Source organism: Ceratotherium simum, chromosome 1 (genome assembly GCF_057802395.1).
Source record: "Ceratotherium simum simum isolate JZ-2026a chromosome 1, ASM5780239v1, whole genome shotgun sequence".
NCBI lineage: Eukaryota > Metazoa > Chordata > Mammalia > Perissodactyla > Rhinocerotidae > Ceratotherium > Ceratotherium simum.
Window position 1 is genome coordinate 17,247,141 of NC_141900.1, and position 20,976 is coordinate 17,268,116.

Here is a 20,976-nt window from a genome sequence, read left to right on the forward strand (position 1 = left end):
AATAAGTTTGATGTCTTGTAATGTAAATTGTCCAGCTTTGTTCTTCCTCTCTTAATATTGGCTTAGGTTTTCTTGGCATGTTGTATTTTCATATAAATTTTAGAATCAGCTTATCTATCAAAAAATAAAGAAGAAGAAGAAAATCATGCTGGGATTACATTGAATCTATGGAGCAATTTGAGGTGAATTGAGTCTTTACAATATTGAGTCTCCCAAGCCTTGAATATGGTAAATTCTTCCGTTTATTTGGGCCATCTTTATTTTCCCTCAATGTCTTACTCTGTTTGGGCTGATATAACAAAATCCCACAGACTGGGTGGCTTATAAACAACAGAAATTTACTGCTCACAGTTCTGGAGGCTGGGAAGTCCAAGACCAAGGCACCTGCAGATTCAGCATCTGGTGAGAGCCTGCTTCCCGGTTCATGAACAGCTGTCTTCTCACTCTAACCTCACATGGTGGAAGGGGCAAGGGATCTCTTTGGAGCCTCTTTTATAAAGGCACTAATCCTGTTCGTGAGGGCTCCACCTCATGACCTAGGCACATCCCAAAGGCTCCACCTCCTAATACTATAATCTTTGAGGGTTAGAGTTTCAACATATGAATTTTGAGAAGACACAAATATTCAGACCAGAGCACTCACTGTTTTAAAAATTTGCATTGTAGGTGTCTTGCACATCTTTCATTAGATTTTTAAAAATTAAGTCCTAGGTATATGATGTTTTGGGATGGTAATTTTATTTTTTTACTTTTATTTTAATATATTTTACTGGTAATTCTAATATCAGGATCACCTCTTGGTCTTTGATTGTTTGGTACTGGTTTCATGTGCGATATAATTTTTCTGGATGCTGGACATTGTGAATTTTAAAAAATTGCGTAGGATATAGCTTATATCAGATGATTTCTTTTTCCAGAGATTGTTTATTCCTCTGCTTGAGATATAAAGTGGGACACCGATAACCTTAATTCACTTAGGGTCAGAGCTGGGTCAAGGCTGGGTTACAATTTGTTGAGACCTCTAGTTTACCCTGTTTTTAGGGCATATTCTTCCAGGGCTTTCATCACTGCTCCTTTGAGCCCTAAAGTGTCAAGAATATAGAAAACTTCACTCTCATTTTCAGAGTTTTTCAGCTTAGCTTTTTAATCTCCCACACTACATTAAGAATCCACCAAATGTCTTGAGGTGAATTCAGTCATGTGACTGAGGCTCCTCAAGTCTTCAGTTTTGTGGCTCCAAACTCGTGAGGCTCTAAATGCTCAGCTGGTTTCTCTTCCTCCATTTATGGCTCTCTGTCTGAACCAAGCCCAGTATCTCAGTTCTTTTTTTCCCCAAATCAGCAAATGCCTCAAGGGAGGAAAAGCTGTAGTTTATGAGCTCACTTCCTAGCAATTATCCCCTCTCCAGATTCTTAGCCCCTCGTATCCTCATTGCTTCAGTAGCTCTCTGATGCTTTTAAACAGTTGGCACTTCTTTTGTATTTTATCAAAGTTTTCTAGTTGTTCTTGGAAAAAGACTGTACTATCCTAACAAGAAATGAACATTTTCATTTCCGTCTTCCGCCGTTGTTGAATTTCCTCTAGTGGGGCCTTGGAGGTTAATACTAGCAGGGCCAAAAAAAAGAAAAAAATTGAAAAAGAATTTAGAACAATAGTATTTCAGATTTGATTTATCATGAAAAAGAAACAAAATGAATAATACATTGGGAAATTATTTGATTTACTGAAGGTTACACAGCCCAAGTATAGCTGCCACGCAACTGTTCCCTTAAACCTGGGGTACTGACCAGATAAGGTGCTTCTGTGTTCAGAACGTAGAGAATCTTCAATAAACTCAACATAGAACCCTAGGATTTAAGCTCTTGCTTCTGATTAACAATATGAAGTTGAGTGCTTAGAATCTTGAATCTAGATTTGTTTAAACTAATTATTTAATTGTAATGGTCAGCTTTTGCCTTCTATGTTAGTTTTACTTATTAATTAACATTTGTTCATATTTCACTATGAGCTACCCTTGTATCCCATCTGTAATGTACATGAGATGGTTTATTTTTTCTTTTAATAACAGGTTTAATTTCCAGTAATTACTGTGAAGCAGTTTCATCTTCTTTAGGATTTGGACAAAACATTGTATAAAATTTATAATGTTAACCTTTTGTTGTAACAATTAATACTTTGTAAATTTGTTCAAAGCAAATTATGTTTTCTTTAGTTGTCAAGCATTGTATTTTAAAGAAAATATTTGGATAGAGGTTAATTTTTGACGTAGATATTAGGACAAATATATTCTAAATATTGACATTAATATATCAAAAACCAATCTATTATTTAAGATTACTGAGAAAGTAATAAACACTGACACCTTGATTATGTGTGATGATCTATATATGTGTTGGTTAAAAATTGTACGTTTTCACTCTTGATTTGACAAAAGCAACAAAATATCTTTTCTCTCAATTTAGGAAAAAATTATTCCATATTTATTACGATTGCGACAAATTAAGGATGAAACTCTTCAGGCTGCAGTTAGAGAAATTTTGGCTTTAATTGGCTATGTGGATCCAGTGAAAGGAAGAGGAATCCGAATTCTCACAATTGATGGTGGAGGAACAAGGTAAGGCTAGAGAAATGATTTTTTAAAACTATAGATCCAGGGCCAGCCCCGTGGCTTAGCGGTTAAGTGCTCGCGCTCCGCTACTGGCAGCCCGGGTTCAGATCCCGGGCGTGCACCGACACCCCGCTTCCCCGGCCATGCTGAGGCCGCATGCCACATACAACAACTAGAAGGATGTGCAACTATGACATACAACTATCTACTGGGGCTTTGCGGAGAAAAAGGAGGAGGATTGGCGATGAATGTTAGCTCAGAGCCGGTCTTCCTCAGCAAAAAAAAGAGGAGGATTAGCATGGATATTAGCTCAGGGCTGATCTTCCTCACAAAAAAAAAAAACAAAAAACTATAGATCCAATTCAGCCTTAGGAATTTTTTTAACTGATTTGGTATAATTATATTATTTTAAAATCAAAATTTTTAGAGAAAACATGAAATAGTTTTTCTTAATTTACTACTTTATCAATCTAAAAGCTTCTTTAATGTATACTTAAATTTCCTTTTATTTTAATTTGTCTGAATATTTATATTTTAGTTTGGTCTTTTCAGACATTTTTGGTAGTTTAGGACAGTTCATCATGATCTTAAAATCTTGGCAATGTTTTATAATGTTAGCTTTTTTAAATTATATTTATCTTACCCATATGTATCAGTCAACTAGTCACTTAATAAAGTATAAAAGGAGTCCATATCAGTAACTTCCTGACTGCCTACATCTTGCAAATGCCAATTCTGGTGTGACACATGAAATATTTTATGCATTCTTAGTTCAGAATGTGATAATTTCACCATCAAGCTCTATTCTTACTACTGGCAATCCATCCATGCTTCTTATCCTGTCTTTGTCTAGTTCCTTACTACTTGTTGGTTAGATTCTTCGGCTTGGTTTTACGAACCTTTGTCTCCATATTTTCTAGCTTGGGTTTCAGTTCTCTGCCATCTTTACTGTTATGTCTTAGATTCATAGTACATGCCCTGCCTGTTGTTCTTAGCTTTAATTTACCTCTCTGATTTCACTCCCTGGTATACCTGCCTTACCAACCACTCTTCTGTATGTTCAAGTACTACCCCTATTTTTTTGTTAAATTCTACAGTCTGGTATGTCAGGCAAATCTTGTAAATTTTGACACCAATGTGAAGGAAGGAGTGAGTGATGAGAGAAGGAGGCTATTTAATAATCTAGGCAGAGGACAATAAATATTAACCTCAGATGGTGGCAGTGGGAAGCAGGAGGAAGGAAAAATATGCAAGAAAATTTTGAAAAAAAAGGACTGGATATAGTAGAAATAGGTTGAGATCACTCTTAAGTGTAAACTCTGTGACTGGGACAGAATTGCAGGGATAGGGGAGGGGGTGGTTGGTATTGAGGAAAGACAGTTCTGTTTTGGACATGTTGAGTATAAGGTTTCATATATCCATATAGAAGTGCTCAGTTGACAAAAGAAGATGGAATTAATTGAGGAAAGAAAAGTCTTAGAAGATCTTTTGGATGTTTCTTAGGGAAGTGAAATAATCCAAGAAGGTGAACATAATTCACGTGATAGATAAAGTGGTAATGAATTGGAGAGAATCATTCTAGTTTATAGAATTTGTTCCAAGTGATGAGAAGCAGGTCAAGTGGCAGTTAAATGAGGAAGGAATTTCACTGAGGAGCAGGAAGAAGCCAGTCCTCTCTGCCGTTAAGTTCAGGGGAGTTGAGAGGGATGGTGTTATTCATTGAGTCAACTAACAAGTATTGATTGAATGCCTTCTGTGTTCTAAACACTGATTTAGATCTTGGGGTCACTCAGTAAGCAAAACAGACAAAATCCAAGTCTTCATGGTGCTTGCATTCTAGAGGAGGAAAGAGACAACAAATAGAAAAACAAAAATATATTAATGAGTAGTAATGGGTGCTATGAAGAAAAATAAAGCAAAATAAGAAGATGGAGAGTAACAGTGCTATTTTAAAGAGTGATCGTGACTATGACTTCTTTTTGATGAAGTAGCATTTGAGTAGAGCTCTGAAAGAAGAACGTTAAAGGACATGCAGATATCTGTTTGGAGTGAGGGAGGTATGATGAAAAGAGGTTTTTGACCATAGTTATTTGATTTTATAGAATAAGAGTTTGATTAGTCACACAGGGAGGAAAGCGGAGTGAAGATATTTGGTGGAATCTAGAAGTGGGTTAGGATGCAGGTAGGTTTAGATCTGTGATTCTCTACTGGAGGCAGTTTTGCCCCCAGAGGACATTTGTTAGTGTCTGGAGACATTTTTGGTTCTCACAACTGGGGGTCTGCCACTTGCATCCAGTGAGAAGAGGACAATTGCTGCTAAATATTCTACGAGGCATGGGATAGCCACCTACAACAAAGAATTATCTGGCCCACAATGTCAGTGGTGCTCCTGTTGAGAAACCTTGGTTTGGGGGAATATGAGAAAGCAGCTAGAATGGAAAATTTGTGTTGAAAGGAGTGAGATATGAGGGCTTGAAAGAAAAAGAACCCATAGCTTTTATTTTGTCTGTGTGAGAGAGCCTAGTACATTGTCAGGCATATAGAATCAACCTGGCAATCATATTTATTTTTAAATTTATCCTGAATTAATTTATAAATATAGCATTTTTAAATAGTTTTTCCTGATTACTTAAGTAAAACTTGGGAGGGAAAAAAAAAAGAAAAATATAAAGAAAAACATAAAAATTATAGCTCACAACTCCAAGATTATTTTTAATATTTTGATTTCTTTCTTCAAATCTTTTTTCTGTGTGAATATATGTGCATGTTGTATTTCACTTTTATAAGATAATAGAGGTTACATTATTAAATATATTTTATCCAGCGTTATCTTTAATTCTGCATGTCTTGCCTTGAATTCATAATGTATCTCTCTTTTTACCTTTCTTCACATCCACATTACTTCTTGCAATTAAAAAAAAATCAGCATCTTTAGTTTTCTACTTTAATCTTATGGTATTTTCTAGTGACTTTCTGTTAGCAGTATCATAGCACAATTTGACACTCAAAATTTTGTTTTGTGGTGCCTGACTGCCATTGTGTTCCAGGACTTCTCTGCCTCACACCTTGTATTGGGATTAGAACATTTCATTCTTTCTGTATATTCTCCCAATATTAAGAATTGTCCATGTGTTAACATGTACACTGAATTGGCCTACACCTCCTAGACTATTTCATCTTTCACATTCAGTACGAAGCCATTTGCTGCTTTGGCAAGGATCCAGAAATGAACAGTCAGCAGCGTAAATTAGTATGTCCTTAATGCTGAGCATTGTACTAAGGTTGTTGAGTTTTAAAAGGTGAATAAATAAAAGAAAGCTTAAAAATATGACTAGTGAAATATATAAAACAAAATGTATAGAAGCTTAGGTGACCAACTACATTGATAAGAGAAGAAACCAATATATGGCATCCCAGAACTGGTGAGTGGAGGTTTTAAGTATTTCCACAGTTGAGGTGTTTAAAAAAAAATCTTATGTTGGCGTATCTTTGTAGTCTTATTTAAAGACATACTAGTATAAATTCAAAACTGTGCTACTATAACACAGGTTTATACCATTATTTAGATGTTGGATTTTTGAAAGTGATCCTAAAAACTTAGGCAGTTTTTACTGATGCTAATTTATATTATTAGTTTTCATGTTAGCATGTAAGCTAGAAGAGTAACTTGTAGGATTGTTTTATTTAATAACTTAACTTTCCTTGAAACAGGAATTCTCATTTTGCCTTCTGTCTTTTCTACAGGGGTGTGGTTGCTCTTCAGACACTACGAAAACTAGTTGAACTTACTCAGAAGCCAGTCCATCAGCTCTTTGATTACATTTGTGGTGTAAGCACAGGTAATTATTATTACATGTAAGTGGTGCATCCCAGCAGTGCATTAAGAAAAAGAACAGTAAGCACTTATGTTTAAGATCATGGTCATTCTCTGAAATGATGAATATTAGTTTCATGTTTTGATAGTGAATAATCATTTGGTTTGCTTAATGAATTTTAAAAATGTTTATTGGAAATAAGCTAACATTCAGGAATAGTTTTTAATGTGCTTTTCTAATATGTTTTAAATAAGCCACAGTGACAAGTGCAAATTATGAATTATTACTTTGTGCTGTAGTCACCTTAAAGAAAGTGATGAAATGAAAGGAAGGTAGGTACTCAAGTTGTGCTTGAACCAACAGACTATTAAAGATGGATAAGGTTCTACTTTTTTGTGAGAGGTATCCCTTTGTGAGGAAATTGCTTCTTACATCATTTTTTGTCTGGTTGTTTGAAGCCAGGATTTAAATTGATAAATATGAGAATCTATGTTTCTAAAGGCTACTTTTTAATATTGCTAGTTGATATACATTTAAAATTGTAGTTTCATGTTTAATAGAAGTTGGCGACTTAGAATATAATTGTTACTGAATAATTTCTTAGTTTTCGTTGTCACCATCAGATGAATTTTTGTTTTGTTTTCTGTTTGTTTTGTTTTTCTGTTTCCTCACGTCAGCTCCCTTACCCATCTGTCCCCCCCGCGCCCAGCTTCAGCAGTGTGTACATTAATCCTCTCAGAATACCCATAGCTATTGCTTACCTCCCAGGGAAAACTGGAGGACCAACCATTAACATGGCACATCCTTGCTGTATGTTTTACTGTTTGACCTGATAATTTCTCACTTTATGTTAGTTTATCTTCATAGACTTAACATTTTTATTTCTTTTTCTCATTCTTTTGAATTATAATAGTAGTTCTAAAGACCACTAGCAACAAAATCAAATGATTTATCTACATTATCTGTGTCAAGTATGACACATATTCCCATAGGGCATGTTAATTGATGCTCAGTTGTGAAAACTAAGTGAGAGCAGTTGCAGGGATGATTCAAAAGCATAAGGAATCCATGATTCCTGTGATGTTCCACTGAAAACTAATTCCTCAGAATGTTGGCAGATTTGGAAAATGTTAGATTAGGTTTCTTTACAGAGGGACTTCTGATATCTTTTAGTGTGTTAAAATGCATCGTGACTCTCAGTATAGGAAAATAATATGTATATCTCCAATTGATTTAACTATGGAAACTTTTCTTAAAGAGACATCTCCCAGGGCTAGTGTTCTTTGGTACTTTTTTTGGAGTTATTACTCTGACCATTTCAGTTAAATTTTGGAGTGGTCCTAGCCATTAAACATTTAAACATGTCTGTAAGCTAACTTCTTGCTTTGGCATCACTGTTAGTAGGTGGGTGCTCAATAAAGAGAATTTTAAATCACAAACATTCATCCAGAAAGTAGAATATTAGTTTATGAACTATGTACATTTCTGTGTTTATCACAATATATCTTTTCCATTGTGTCTTCTAGCTTATGTTAACCTTAACTTATAATACAGTCCTTATAATTTTCCTTTTTTTTCCATTTTGTGTTTTATAATGTAGAAATTTTGTACTTATAATCTTTATAAAATTAATAAATGTATATTTAGTTTAAGGGTAATGTCTTTACCAATTCCATAAAATTCGGTTTTTTAATATCTGCTCATCTTTATAGTAGCTCTGCTTAAAAGGAAAGGAACTTAATTTTTGGCAAGTTATTTCTTATGTTAATTAGAAATTTTCTGCAAATTGGAAAATAATAATTTCTATTATATAGTTATGCCATACAATCTATTTTAAAACATAAGCAGTCTTATCTTTTACTAGAATAAGACCAAGTATAATAAAATACATACAATATTTAAAATACATTATGGTAGTGATTTCCTGTTTTTCCTTTGTTCTTAATCTCAAGGTAAACAGTGATGAGGGCCGGCCCCGTGGCTTAGCTGTTAAGTGCGCGCGCTCCGCTACTGGCGGCCCGGGTTCGGATCCTGGGCGCACACTGATGCACCACTTCTCTGGCCATGCTGAGGCCGAGTCCCACATACAGCAACTAGAAGGATGTGCAACTATGACATACAACTATCTACTGGGGCTTTGGGGGGAAAAAAAAAAGGAGGAGGATTGGCAATAGATGTTAGCTCAGAGCCGGTTTTCCTCAGCAAAAAGAGGAGGATTAGCATAGATGTTAGCTCAGGGCTGATCTTCCTCACAAAAAAAAAAAAAAAAGTAAACAGTGATGCGATACAGGTCTTTGCCCAGACCCAGCCTCTCCCTAACCCCAGAGCTTTTGCCTCTCCTTTTTCTCCTTGGTTCAGGGTAGGCCAATTAGGTACACTAGGTGGCAGTGTGTCCTACCAATTGCAGCTAGGATATGCAATCAGGTATTTAAAAAGACATCCCAGAGACGTACTTTCTTTAATTACATTGATTCCCAGGACTAACCTGAAGGAGTAATTATTTTAATGAATTGGTAAGATGTCAAATATACTGTTTTGTGACTAAAACTAAGGAATTTACTAAGGTTATAAAGAACATTATCTACCACAATGTCTTAATTATATACTATTTAATGTAAAACAACCCATTTTTATATTTTTTTAAATTAGCATTGTCATCATTGGTTAGCATTTCTTTAATCCTTACTGAGGCCTGGTAAAACCATTTACATGTGTTATCCCAGTATGAGAACCTTATAAATATTTGTTGTTGTTATTATCCTTATATTATAGATGAAGAAATTGGGGCTCTGAGAGAGGTTGAGTAGTTTGTCCCAGGTAACACAGAAAGTTATCAAAGCTACAAATTTTTTTTTTTTTTCCTTTGTGGGAAAGATCAGCCCTGAGCTAACATCCATGCCAATCCTCCTCTTTTTGCTGAGAAAGACTGGCCCTGGGCTAACATCTGTGCCTATTTTCCTCCACTTTGTATGGGACGCCGCCACAGCATGGCCTGACAAGCGGTGCATCGGTGAGCGCCCGGGATCCGAACCCGGGCTGCCAGCAGCAGAGCGTGCGCACTTAACCGCTATGCCACGGGGCCGGCCCCCAAAGCTACAATTTTAAGCAGGTCTGTGACTCAGGAGATCTTATAAGTACTGTAATGTCAAGGCTGATAAAAACTAAGGATTCTTTCTTTCAGGTGCTATATTAGCATTCATGTTGGGATTGTTTCATATGCCCCTGGATGAGTGTGAAGAACTTTATCGAAAATTAGGATCAGATGTGTTTTCACAAAATGTCATTGTTGGAACAGTCAAAATGAGTTGGAGCCATGCATTTTATGACAGTCAAACATGGGAAAATATTCTTAAGTAAGTTACAATTATTCTTTTTAAAAATGTTTTGGTTATATAGGCAATATGTGTGTATTATAATTTGAAAAATGTGGAAAAATATAAAGAATAATATTAAATTATTTATCCCACTAATTAGAGATAACCACTGTTAATATTTTGGTGAATCATATTCTAGTCACTATTTTCTTGGATTTATGGATGTGAGATTTGCATGTGAAAGTTGCAATTGCCTTTTTAAAAATTGAGACCATATTGTGTATAGACCCTGTTTGCATCCTGTTGTTTTTACTTAACATATTAGTCTTTCTCATGTCATTAACAGATATTCTTCTAAAACATTTAATAACTTTTAAACATTTCTTTTCCAAAATACCATAAAGCCATTACACTCACTTTCCAAAAATATAAACGTAAAGTAGTCAAGTATTAAAATCACCCACAATCTTATTATTCCAAGCCGTACATCTTGCAATATATTTCCTTCTAGTTTTTTCTAGATTATATCCATTTTATATAGTGCAAATTATATTGTAGTTGTAATTTTATATCCTTTCCCTTTTTTTCAACTTTATTAAAATCTCTTGACAAATTTGTAAAGACTACACAACATTCCACAGTGTGATGGTACCATATTTTCTTAACCATTTACGTTTAGGACATTTATGTTGTTCCTAAGTTTTTGTGATTATGAACAGTGCTGTAGTAGGAAAATTTACATTTCTGCCCACATTTTAGAATATATCAGTAGGTCAGTTTATAAGAAGCATAATTTTGGGGTCATTGTTGATGTCTTTTAAAAATAATCTTTATATAGGCAATAGAGAATAAATAAAGAAAACAATGAAAATAACTTACAATCCCACTAAGAACAAAAGCACTATTAACATGGTGATTTACTTTTTTCTAGAATTTCTTACAGATAAATAAGTATATGGGGGGCAGGGGCTTGTGAATGTGAGTGTGTATTTGTTTCCTTAACAAAATTGGAATGATAAGGCACATGTAATTTTGTATCCTTCATTTTCACTTATCATTTTATCATTAGTGACTTCCTCTATCATTAAATATTTTTTGAGACATATTTTAATGGTTGTTTGCTATCTCATTTTATGGGTGTACTATTTTTTTTATTTAACAAATTCCGTATTGGTAAAGGAGGATACTTCAGATATTTTTACAGTTCAAAATGAAGTGTAGATGGACATCCTACACCTCTACTTAAATCTCTGATTATATTGTTAAGGTGAATTTCTATAGTGAAATTTTGGGTCAGAGAGTATACATGTGTTAAGAATCCTGAGAGAGATATTTGTGTATATATGTAGATCTGAATTGTTCTTCAAAATAGTTGTCTCAACTTGCTCACCCACCGGCATCAAATTGTATTTCCAGTTCTTGAAATATATATGAACAACAGACATTTTAATTTTTAAAACTATGTCAGTTTAAGAGATTTTTTTAAATGGTGTTTCTGGTTTGCATCACGTTGATTATTGATGAGTTTGAACATTTTTATATTTTTTTATCATATTTCTTTTTTGTGTGAAATTCAAGGGCATAATATTTGCTCATTTTCCTGTTAGAGTATTCTTTACTATATTGTAAATATGTTAACCATTTATTATATGTTGAAAACATGCTTTTTAATTAACAATATTTTTTTAATGTAAAGGAGTTTAAAATTCACTTAGTCAAATCTTTTCCTTTAATTTTTAACTTTACTTTGATGTTTAGAAAGTCTTTTCTACCTTGAAATCAGGTAAAGCTTTATTTTATTTTCTACTTCTGAGGTTTAATTAAGTTTATTTTTAATTCTTAAGTCATCTGAAATTTATTTTGATGTATATTGTAAGGGGGTCAGACTTTAATTTTTTTCTCAAATATTAATTCAAATATCCCTGTACCTTTTACCAAGTACTTTTTCCTTTTTTTAGTGATTTGAAATACCACCTTTATCATATTTTAATTGTTATCTACATTAGAGTCTCTGTCTAATTTTTTGTTTTTCTCTATTGATTTTTTAAATTTTTGTCCAAATTCTTTGTTTAGTTATTGAACCTTTCATAATGTTTTTATATTGCTGTAGCAAGTCTTTTCACCTTATTCTGTTTGCCATTTTCTTTTTAATCTCTAAAGTCAATCTTAGGTTACTTTTATCACATAAAAAAAAAATGCCACTGATGTTTTCATTGAACATGAAAGGTTCCTTACAGGAAAGGTAGCAGTTATTTTGTGGAATATTGACATTTTTCCAATTGAGTAATCTTCCCATCCATTACTGTTGTATGTTGCTTATTTTTGGGTCTTCTTTTGTGTCTATTAGAAAAAAAGAATTCATATCAATTCTCATGAAATCGTAAAATCATAATACTGGTAAGATTTTTTAATGAAGATTTGAAAATTTACAGTAAAACTAGTCTCTCTGCTATGAAATGTTTTTTTCCTTTTGTACTCATTGGAGTATCTTCATGTATTTGCATCTTGCTATTTTACTGATGCTCCTTCAAAGGCTTCTTTATTTTTAATCAGAGCATTGATTAAACTAAATGTGGTTTTTTTTCCTTCTTTCCCTACATTTCCGCTCAGCTTTTGCTGTAAAACAAACCACTCCAAACTTAGTGGTTTAAAATAATGATGGTTTAGTCTCATGATTCTGTAGTTTGGGTGTTTTTTCTGTTCTTGTCTAAACTCACTCACATGGCTGCTGACAGCTGGCAGCTCAGCTGAGATGGCTGGAACAGCTGGTCTCTCTCTCCACATGATCACTCTCATCCTGGACTGCATCCCGTCATGGTGGTCTCAGAGTTCTAAGAGGGCAAGCTCCAGTGCATAAGTACTTATCAAGCCTCAGTTTAATGGCATGTTTGCTGACGTCCCGTTGACTGAAGCCACTCAAACCCAGGGTCCATGTGGGAAGGAACTATATGCAAGGACATGGATCTTAGGAAGGATGATTCATTATGAGGCATCATTGTTATAGTCTACCCCACTACTCTCTGGCCTGTTTTGTTGTGTTTCTTTCTTTCATTATTTATTGAGAGCATTTTTATGTTTTTTCCTGTGATAAAGATTTTTTCCTATGATAATGATTTTATGGTAGGGACACTATTTTTAATTATAGCGTCAGTAGAATCTAGGAATCTTGAGAATTTTTTCATATTTTGACATCTCTTTGCAATAAGCAGTTAATGTTCCTGACTTTCTCTTTTTTAATTTATATTTATAACTTTAATTCAGTAAAGCATTTTAGCTCTGTTTATAAAATCACACTTTAAACAAAAAATAAATGTGAACTTTGCTTAAAGTGTGAAAGCAGCATACTCTCAGGATTTCTGTCCCAATTTTACAGGAAGATTTCTGTGAAAAGATAAGTGAAAGACCCTTAGAAGAATAAAATTGCGTTGATCTGCATGCAAAAGAAACATATAGATCAGGTTGAGAAAGATTGATTTTGTCCATGTTAGAAAGTATTTTACATTGATATTTATAAAAGATTGTAAAGGGTAGATCACTGCTTAATTTGTAAATACTACCCTTATGTGAAATTCACTAACATTTCTGATTGAGAAATGTGAATATTGTTTGAAAAATGTCATTAGAAAAATGTTTTTTCTTATTGAGGCAGGTTGGTAAAAAGAACATAGTCTTTATATTCAGTACAGGGGAAAAATACATAATTTTTAAGTATGGAAAAATCTGCACTGAAATAAAACTCCCTTCTAATGGAATTGTGAAAATTGCTGCCCAAGGACGATTTCTATGATGTTGCAGTAATTCAGATGCCAACTCAGATGATTTAAAAAGCGTTTTTGGAGAATGATATTGCTCTGTATTGCTAAAAGAAATTTAAAGAGTAAATGTCCTGATCTAGTCTTAAGATGACTCTATAACTAGTCTACCCATACTTTTGCAGTCTTATCTCAACACATCTCCTTTATCCTGTTAGGAAGTCCCTGAAAACAACCGATTTATTCTGCCTCTGTGCCTGTACCCTGTAAATGTCTGGGCTTTGAATATGATGTCTTGCCATCTTGTTCTGTCCTTCTCAAGCTATACCTCCATGCATCTTTCCCCAATACTGCAGCCTGTGTTGATTGCCCCCCCAAAACTCTAGATACTTGCAGTTTGAATCAAATTAATAAATAACTACATTTTGTTTCATGTGCATTTATTGGATTGCAGTCATGCACCACCTAGTGACATTTTGATCAACAATGGACCGTGTACATACGATGGTGGTCCTATAAGATTAATGCCATATAGCCTAGGTATGTAGTAGGCTATACCATCTAGGTTTGTGTAAGTACACACGATGACGAAATCGCCTGATGACGCATTCCTCAGAACGTATCCCCGTCCTTAAGCAATGCATGATTATATAAGCCTCCTAGAGGAGATTCTTATACTTTTTTTTTGTCCCTCATACCACTTTGACAAAGCCATGGGCAAACAGTAATTGTGTAGTGTGTTCCCTGATGTTAGGAGATAAAATCATTTTGATGTAATTTAATTCTTCTCCTTTAATAAAGGGATAGAATGGGATCTTCACTAATGATCGAAACAGCAAGAAACCCCTCATGTCCTAAGGTAAGTTTAGAGTCTCTTAAATATAAAGCACCTAGTTGGAATTGAAGGTCAGGTGAGAGCAGTTATTCTGAAGGCCCTTTATTGAGGGAAAAATTTCTTAGGAACCTCCTTTAATAGATTATGTTGATTCCTTATATATTGTGTCATTCTATGAAGATATATGATGTGATCATTAGAACTTTTCTGTATTCCGTAAAAGTTTAAGAACATGAAAGACTAGGACTAAAGATAAGGAAGAATTATTTTATCATAAGGGTTAATAAAATCTAATGATTTAAGGAAAATTGTGGTATTTCCTCCCCTAGATTTTTTTAAAGGAAATTTTATGTGCCTTTTGGATACATAGTAATGTACAAATGAAATCCCAATTTTAAAAATGTTTATGTCACTAGGTTATGTCTCAATGTGGCTTCTTTTTTCATTTATTTTGTTTGAAACCCAGTGGTCTGAGTATTGCTTGAGTTCTGTGTTCTTTAATATAACTGGTTATTTGATTAAGGAATAGGATTTATGTACTTAGGAGTCCCATGCAGCTTATATTTATTCTTTGATAACAAGTTGTAACCCTGAAAAATCAAATACAGCTTCTTCTATTGCTCTTTCATTCTTGCTTATTCATATTTTCATTTATTCTTTAGATATTAATTATGCACCCAGGGCTGGCCCCGTGGCTTAGTGGTTAAGTTTGCGCGCTCCGCTGCTGGCGGCCCGGGTTCAGATCCCGGGCACGCACCGACGCACCCGCTTCTCCAGCCATGCTGAGGCTGCGTCCCACATGCAGCAACTAGAAGGATGTGCAGCTATGACATACAATCTACTGGGGCTTTGGGGGGAAAAAATAAATAAATAAAATCTTAAAAAATAATAATAATAATAATTATGCACCCAACATGCCATCACTGTGCTAGGCACTTTGGGTACATAGTGGGTAAATGCAGACAAGGAGCTTATAGTCCAGTAGGACAAAGCAAGCATTAATCAAATAACCATACAAATTTGGAAACATAGCACTTATTTCTTTGGAGCACAAAAACAATTCTCTGGAAGTATACATTTACTGGGACATGAGGGAAGGCTACTCTAAGGAAATGAGATTTGAGATCTCAATGTGAAGGCCAATGCGTAGGAGCATTCCTGGCAAAAAGGAAGTGACCTGTGCAGGAGGAGTCCTGGTGAAATGCAGAACCTGAAAGAGTTCCTGAAGACTAGAGCCTAAGGGTCCAAGGACAGTGCGTGAAACAAGGCTGGAGGGGTAGGTGAATCAGACCCTGCGGGGCCTTAGAGGCCGTGATAATGAGATGCTCTTCTGGACAAGACTCTAGGGTGCGCTCTACACCTATTGTTTGTTCCCCTGTATCTTCAGGGCTTCTTATTTGTTTGTTTCTTTTTAAATCGTGGGAGTTGCCAACTTTAAATAAAAGAATAAAGTGGGTGTGGGGAACTTTAGCCACCTCAAAAAGTAATTCACTCATGATAAATAGGAGAAACCATCCATACATTTCTTAATTCAGCCTCTCTGTATACCAATTAACAGAAAGACCCTCTAGATTTTAGTGTATGGCCAACACTTACCAGCAGTGGCTTAGAGACACACTTGGATCTCTCACAGGAACTTGAGATATGACCTTTGGTTTATAAAATAGCAAAGCAAAAAGGCCCCTGGAGGGCTTGGTGCAGGACCCTAACAACTTTGGCTTCATCAATACCTTTCAGCTTCTTAAGTTTACATTGCAGATCATTAACAAATACAGCACATTTTACATAAATTCAACTGACATGAATAATATCTGAGACCCAGAGTGATCAACATTAGTTTTTTAGTAAAACATTTTACCCAGCTGCCATTTATTTAACTATGATCAGAAAGCCTTGAGAGTTTTTGTAGTGTTAGAATTTCAGTGACTAAAGTCATAATGCTTTCAAAGAGCACAGAAAAAAAGACTACTTTGTGAATGATAGTATGAAAATAGTGTATTCATTTTTAAGTAGTTTTTATTCATTGCTACTACTGCTGTGTCAATTATTATATAAAGGTCTGCAAATTTATGCCTTCTTGAATGTTCTTTTAAATAGCTTATCAAATCATGTCGTCAAAAATATCTTTTATTATTGCTCTCTTATAATACGTTTCTCAAAATTATCTCAGTCCTTATACCTATTTTCCCATAAAGAAATACCTATTTTAAAAGATCTGGTTCCCTTTGCTTAACATTATAGTTATGTTATATATTTATCTTGGTGGGTAGCGTTGTAGATTGTTCATTCATACTACTATATATTTAATTTTTACAAATCCCAAATATTGCTGCTTATGATGGGTATTGTTCATTTTTTAATTCACTAGGTAGCTGCAGTAAGTACCATAGTAAACAGAGGGATAACGCCAAAAGCTTTTGTGTTCAGGAACTATGGTCATTTTCCTGGGATCAACTCGCACTATTTGGGAGGCTGTCAGTATAAAATGTGGCAAGCCATTAGAGCCTCATCTGCTGCTCCAGGCTACTTTGCAGAGTATGCATTGGGAAATGATCTTCATCAAGTAAGTTGACTGTACTTTAAATTTAATGTGATTAAAAAGAATCAGCACTTATTAAATGTCACTGAACTTATAGAGGGACCAACCAAGGAGACTTTCTTCTTCATGTGTCCATGTGACAAAAGATGTACAGTACAAGATATTTTTATTTGTTGTTTGTTTTTTTAAAATTAGCAAGCTTTCTGGCTTGAGAGGATATTTTAGGAAAGATTCTTTTTGTATTTTATATAGTGATTCATAGCCACTTATGATAACTTGATTGATGGACAAATGAAGTTGTGGTATATATGATTGGCTTTCCAAATGTGATGAAAATTAAAAATGAAGCACAGTCACTGAAAATGCAGAACCGAATCTGTTTGACAGTTTTGGTGGACATATTTTGAAAGGGAGGATATAATAAAATAATAATAGTAAGCAGTCCTTAAGTTAGCTATGTGCCAGACACTTAGATAGTGCTTTGCATCCATTATCTCATTTAATCTTTGCTGCTTATGAGGTAGTTATTTCCATTTTACAAATGAGAAATTACAGTCTTAAGAAAGGTTGAGTAACTGGACTAGGGTCACAACTGTTAAGTAACAGAGTTGGGATGCTATCTATAATATACTATTTTTAAATTTGTAGCTAAATGATCTATAAAGTTGAATATTATTTCTGGTAATTTATTCTTTTATATAGACTCATTTATTTATTGTAAATTTTTTCTCTGTCTAGTTTTTCCCACTGTTTATGGAAATCTTAACTCATGACTTATATTAAATGATAAAAAAAGTCAATAAAGCTGTTAAGCTGATACTTCCAAAATATATATTTTTTATATATGCATAATTTTTTATATGATATTCCACTTAAAATCCATTTCCTTTGATGGAGTCAATCACCTTAACTTTCCTCTCTAGTCACTGAAGTATGTGTGCTTTCTTTATTTATTTGGTATTCAGATATATGTTGAGAAGAAAATGATCTTGATAAGGATTTTCAGATGTCGTTCAACAGCTCATGCATAGCTCTTCTATATAAACTACATAGCAGCTATATAATTTTAATTTATAATTTAATTTTTAATTTAATTTTAATAATGTGTCAATGTTATAACTAAAACATTTTTATCAATTTTATTTTCTCCTGTATTTTTGTATAGTAGCTTAGATATATTTTTAAATGTTATGGTCAGCTATCTCATATTCTTTGTCTTTCTAGAAGTAATGTCATAATCTTTGTAGTTAAGAGATTAAAATAGGATTTCTTTCGTCTTTGGAGTCAATTCAGACTATTTCTTACTTTGTCAAGTCAGTCATTGTTGAATTATGTAAGGCACTTCCCCTTCTCGCCTTTCGCTTCTTTCTTCCACCCCCTCAGGACAGAAAGTGCTAGCTGTAGAGTGTCTTTCCAACGTGGATTTCAGGACTTACTGGTCAAAATAAAATTTTTATTTTAATATGTAGCTTGCTGTTTTTAACAACTGTTTCTCCATATTCTTATATTCTCACCGTGTCATAAATGGATAAATAACTTAGACAATGTATTCAACATATAATAGTTAAGGTTTATAACTTACAACTTGAAGGTGGTTGTCGTGCTTCAAAATTGCAGTTATGCCAAATGTTAGTGAAAGTCTTAAATGAGAAGTTACTGCATTTCAGGACGATATGTTCCCAGACTTCTTCAAAACTTAAAAAGAAATTATCTCATTTGCTCTTTATTTTTTATCTAAGAGGAAGTAGTTCTAAAGTTTACTTCTGTCCTGTAGAATGCATATAACAACCAAAGTAATTCAGTACTTCTTTTTCCATATCAGGTAGACTAGTCTTTTCATGCTTAGCCATTTTTATATTGATGACGATAGTCTTTGAACTTAGGTTGAGCTACAGATTAAAATAACTTCTTATATAAATTTTATGTAAAGCATATAACCACATGTGCAGAGAATATACTTTCATGTAAATCACTGACTTGACTCCAGAAAGATCGGCACATCAAATTTAATAAGAATATTCAAGTGAATCTTGAGTCTAAGCAAATCCTATTTAAGTAAATACTTCCTTATTGCATGTTCTCTTCCAATATGGAAGAAATAGGATATTTTTCTCCTCAAGAGACACCATGAAAGATTGATAAGAATGTTCTAAGGTGTGAATGATCTTGATTGCTTAAACAAAGAAAACATTCAAGCACAGTTCTTTTCCAACCCTTCAGAAGTTGCCAAGAAGTTTAAAACTAAAATATGGTACTTACTTATTACAATCCTCTTATCCTAAGTTTTTTGAATAATTATATTCAGTTATTGCCAGTCTCACTTTTAAAATCCCTTTTAACTGTCACGTTTGACATATGTTTTAATGTAAGTTACTTCATATCCTTTTTGGAATCAGGTAGAGTGTAAATTATAGATTAATTTACTTGAGCAGTTATTGAACGTAATGCTGTAATTAAGAGGTATGAGTAGGTAGATGGGTAGATTTCATTTGCCTTTGACTATAAAGAGAAGAATATTATTACAGTATTTACAAGGTATATTACATGTCCTAGAAAATTATAAAGTGGGAAGAATTCTTTTTGAGTAGGTTCCAATATATTACTTCTCTCCCCTGACCCAAGTAGCATCATATTTATTTTGAAATAGTACTTTTTACACAAAATTATCCCTTCTCTCTCTCTCTTTTTAACAGCTTCATTGAGCTGTAATTGATATACAAAAAAATGCACATATTTGATGTATATAATTTGATAAGTTTTTGATATATGCATATCCATTCTCTCTTATCTTTTTCCGTCTTCACCTACAGATTAAATCATTCATTCCCTGTCTTTGGAGAAAGCTTGATAAATTAGTTTGCACTAAAGGTTTTGATGATAGATTCTAATATATTATTTCTCTTAGGCCTTATTTGCATTTTAAAAGGTTATATTCAGAACTCAGAATACATTAACCTAACAGGAATTGTGATATTTCATATAAATATTCCAGATAAAGAGTGTTTTTAGCAGAAAGGGCCTGCCTAACACCTGCCAGATTATGCCTGTGCCAGGCCACAACTAGTAATTTTCATTATAACTAGGCAAAAATATAGTGTTTACTCAGTGCCAGGCACTGTGTTAGCCGTGAGGAATGTAAAGGTTTTTAATAATTGCTAGCATATTGTTTGTGTTTCCTGGATTCTACCTGCAAATAGCTCAAACTAGAAGAATTTAACACAGTTATAGAATGAGATGATAAATTCAATAATAAAAATATATACAGGGTTAAGAAGTAGTATAGAAGATGTGATTTATTCTGTCAGAGTTGGCTTTACAAAGAAGTTTCCATCTGAGTTGATGTATGAAGAGAGAATAGTTGATTAGGATGGAAACGGGATGGGGAGGGGAGAAGGGGGAGTGATTGCTTAGTGGTAACAGTTTCTGTTTGGGGTGATAAAAACGTTTTGGAAATAGATAGTGGTGATGGTTGTAAAACATTCTGAATGTAATTTATACCACTGAATTGTAACCTTAAAAATGGTTAAAAGGACCAATTTTGTGTTATATATATTTTACCATAATAAACAAACAATTTTTTTTTTTTTTGCCTGGAAAGATTTGCCCTGAGCTAACATCTGTTGCCCATCTTCCTCTCTTTTTTTTTTCCTCCCCAAAGCCCCAGTACATAGTTGTATATTCTAGTTGTAAGTCCTTCTAGGTCTTCTATGTGAGCTACCACCACAGCATGGCTACTGACAGACAAGTGGTGTGGTTCCACGCCTGGGAACCAAACCCGGGCCGCCAAAACAGAGTGCACCAAACTTTACCCACTAGGCCATCAGGGCTGGCTCAAAACAAATTTTTTTTTAAACCCTAAAAAAATAAGAAGCTGAGGTAGGATGACTAGGAGATATTCACGTTGTTCAGTGGTTATTTTCTGGTAGATATCCTGATTTATGAGTTGAAATGATTAAATATACGTTAAAAGCAATAAAAAGCATCTAAATTTTAGGCTATTAAGTGCATGCATGATGTACTGCACTTAAAACACAATCTCGTGTGTTTTAAGAGATAAGTAGCAAATTATTCAATCAATTCATTTTTCAAGTCTGTTTACCTCAGCACCTAGCA

At 34.0% G+C, this 20,976-nt stretch overlaps 1 protein-coding gene across 1 annotated transcript in view; it reads left to right on the forward strand.

Moving 5' to 3' along the window:
- PNPLA8 (patatin like domain 8, phospholipase A2) overlaps positions 1 to 20,976 on the forward strand; it is a 45,327-nt gene that overhangs the window by 13,447 nt on the left and 10,904 nt on the right. Inside the window, exons 4-8 of the mRNA XM_004439271.3 lie at positions 2,463 to 2,614; positions 6,353 to 6,447; positions 9,605 to 9,776; positions 14,291 to 14,348; positions 16,693 to 16,887. Of these exons, the coding sequence (XP_004439328.1) occupies positions 2,463 to 2,614; positions 6,353 to 6,447; positions 9,605 to 9,776; positions 14,291 to 14,348; positions 16,693 to 16,887 (672 nt within the window). The remainder of the gene's footprint in view (positions 1 to 2,462; positions 2,615 to 6,352; positions 6,448 to 9,604; positions 9,777 to 14,290; positions 14,349 to 16,692; positions 16,888 to 20,976) is intronic.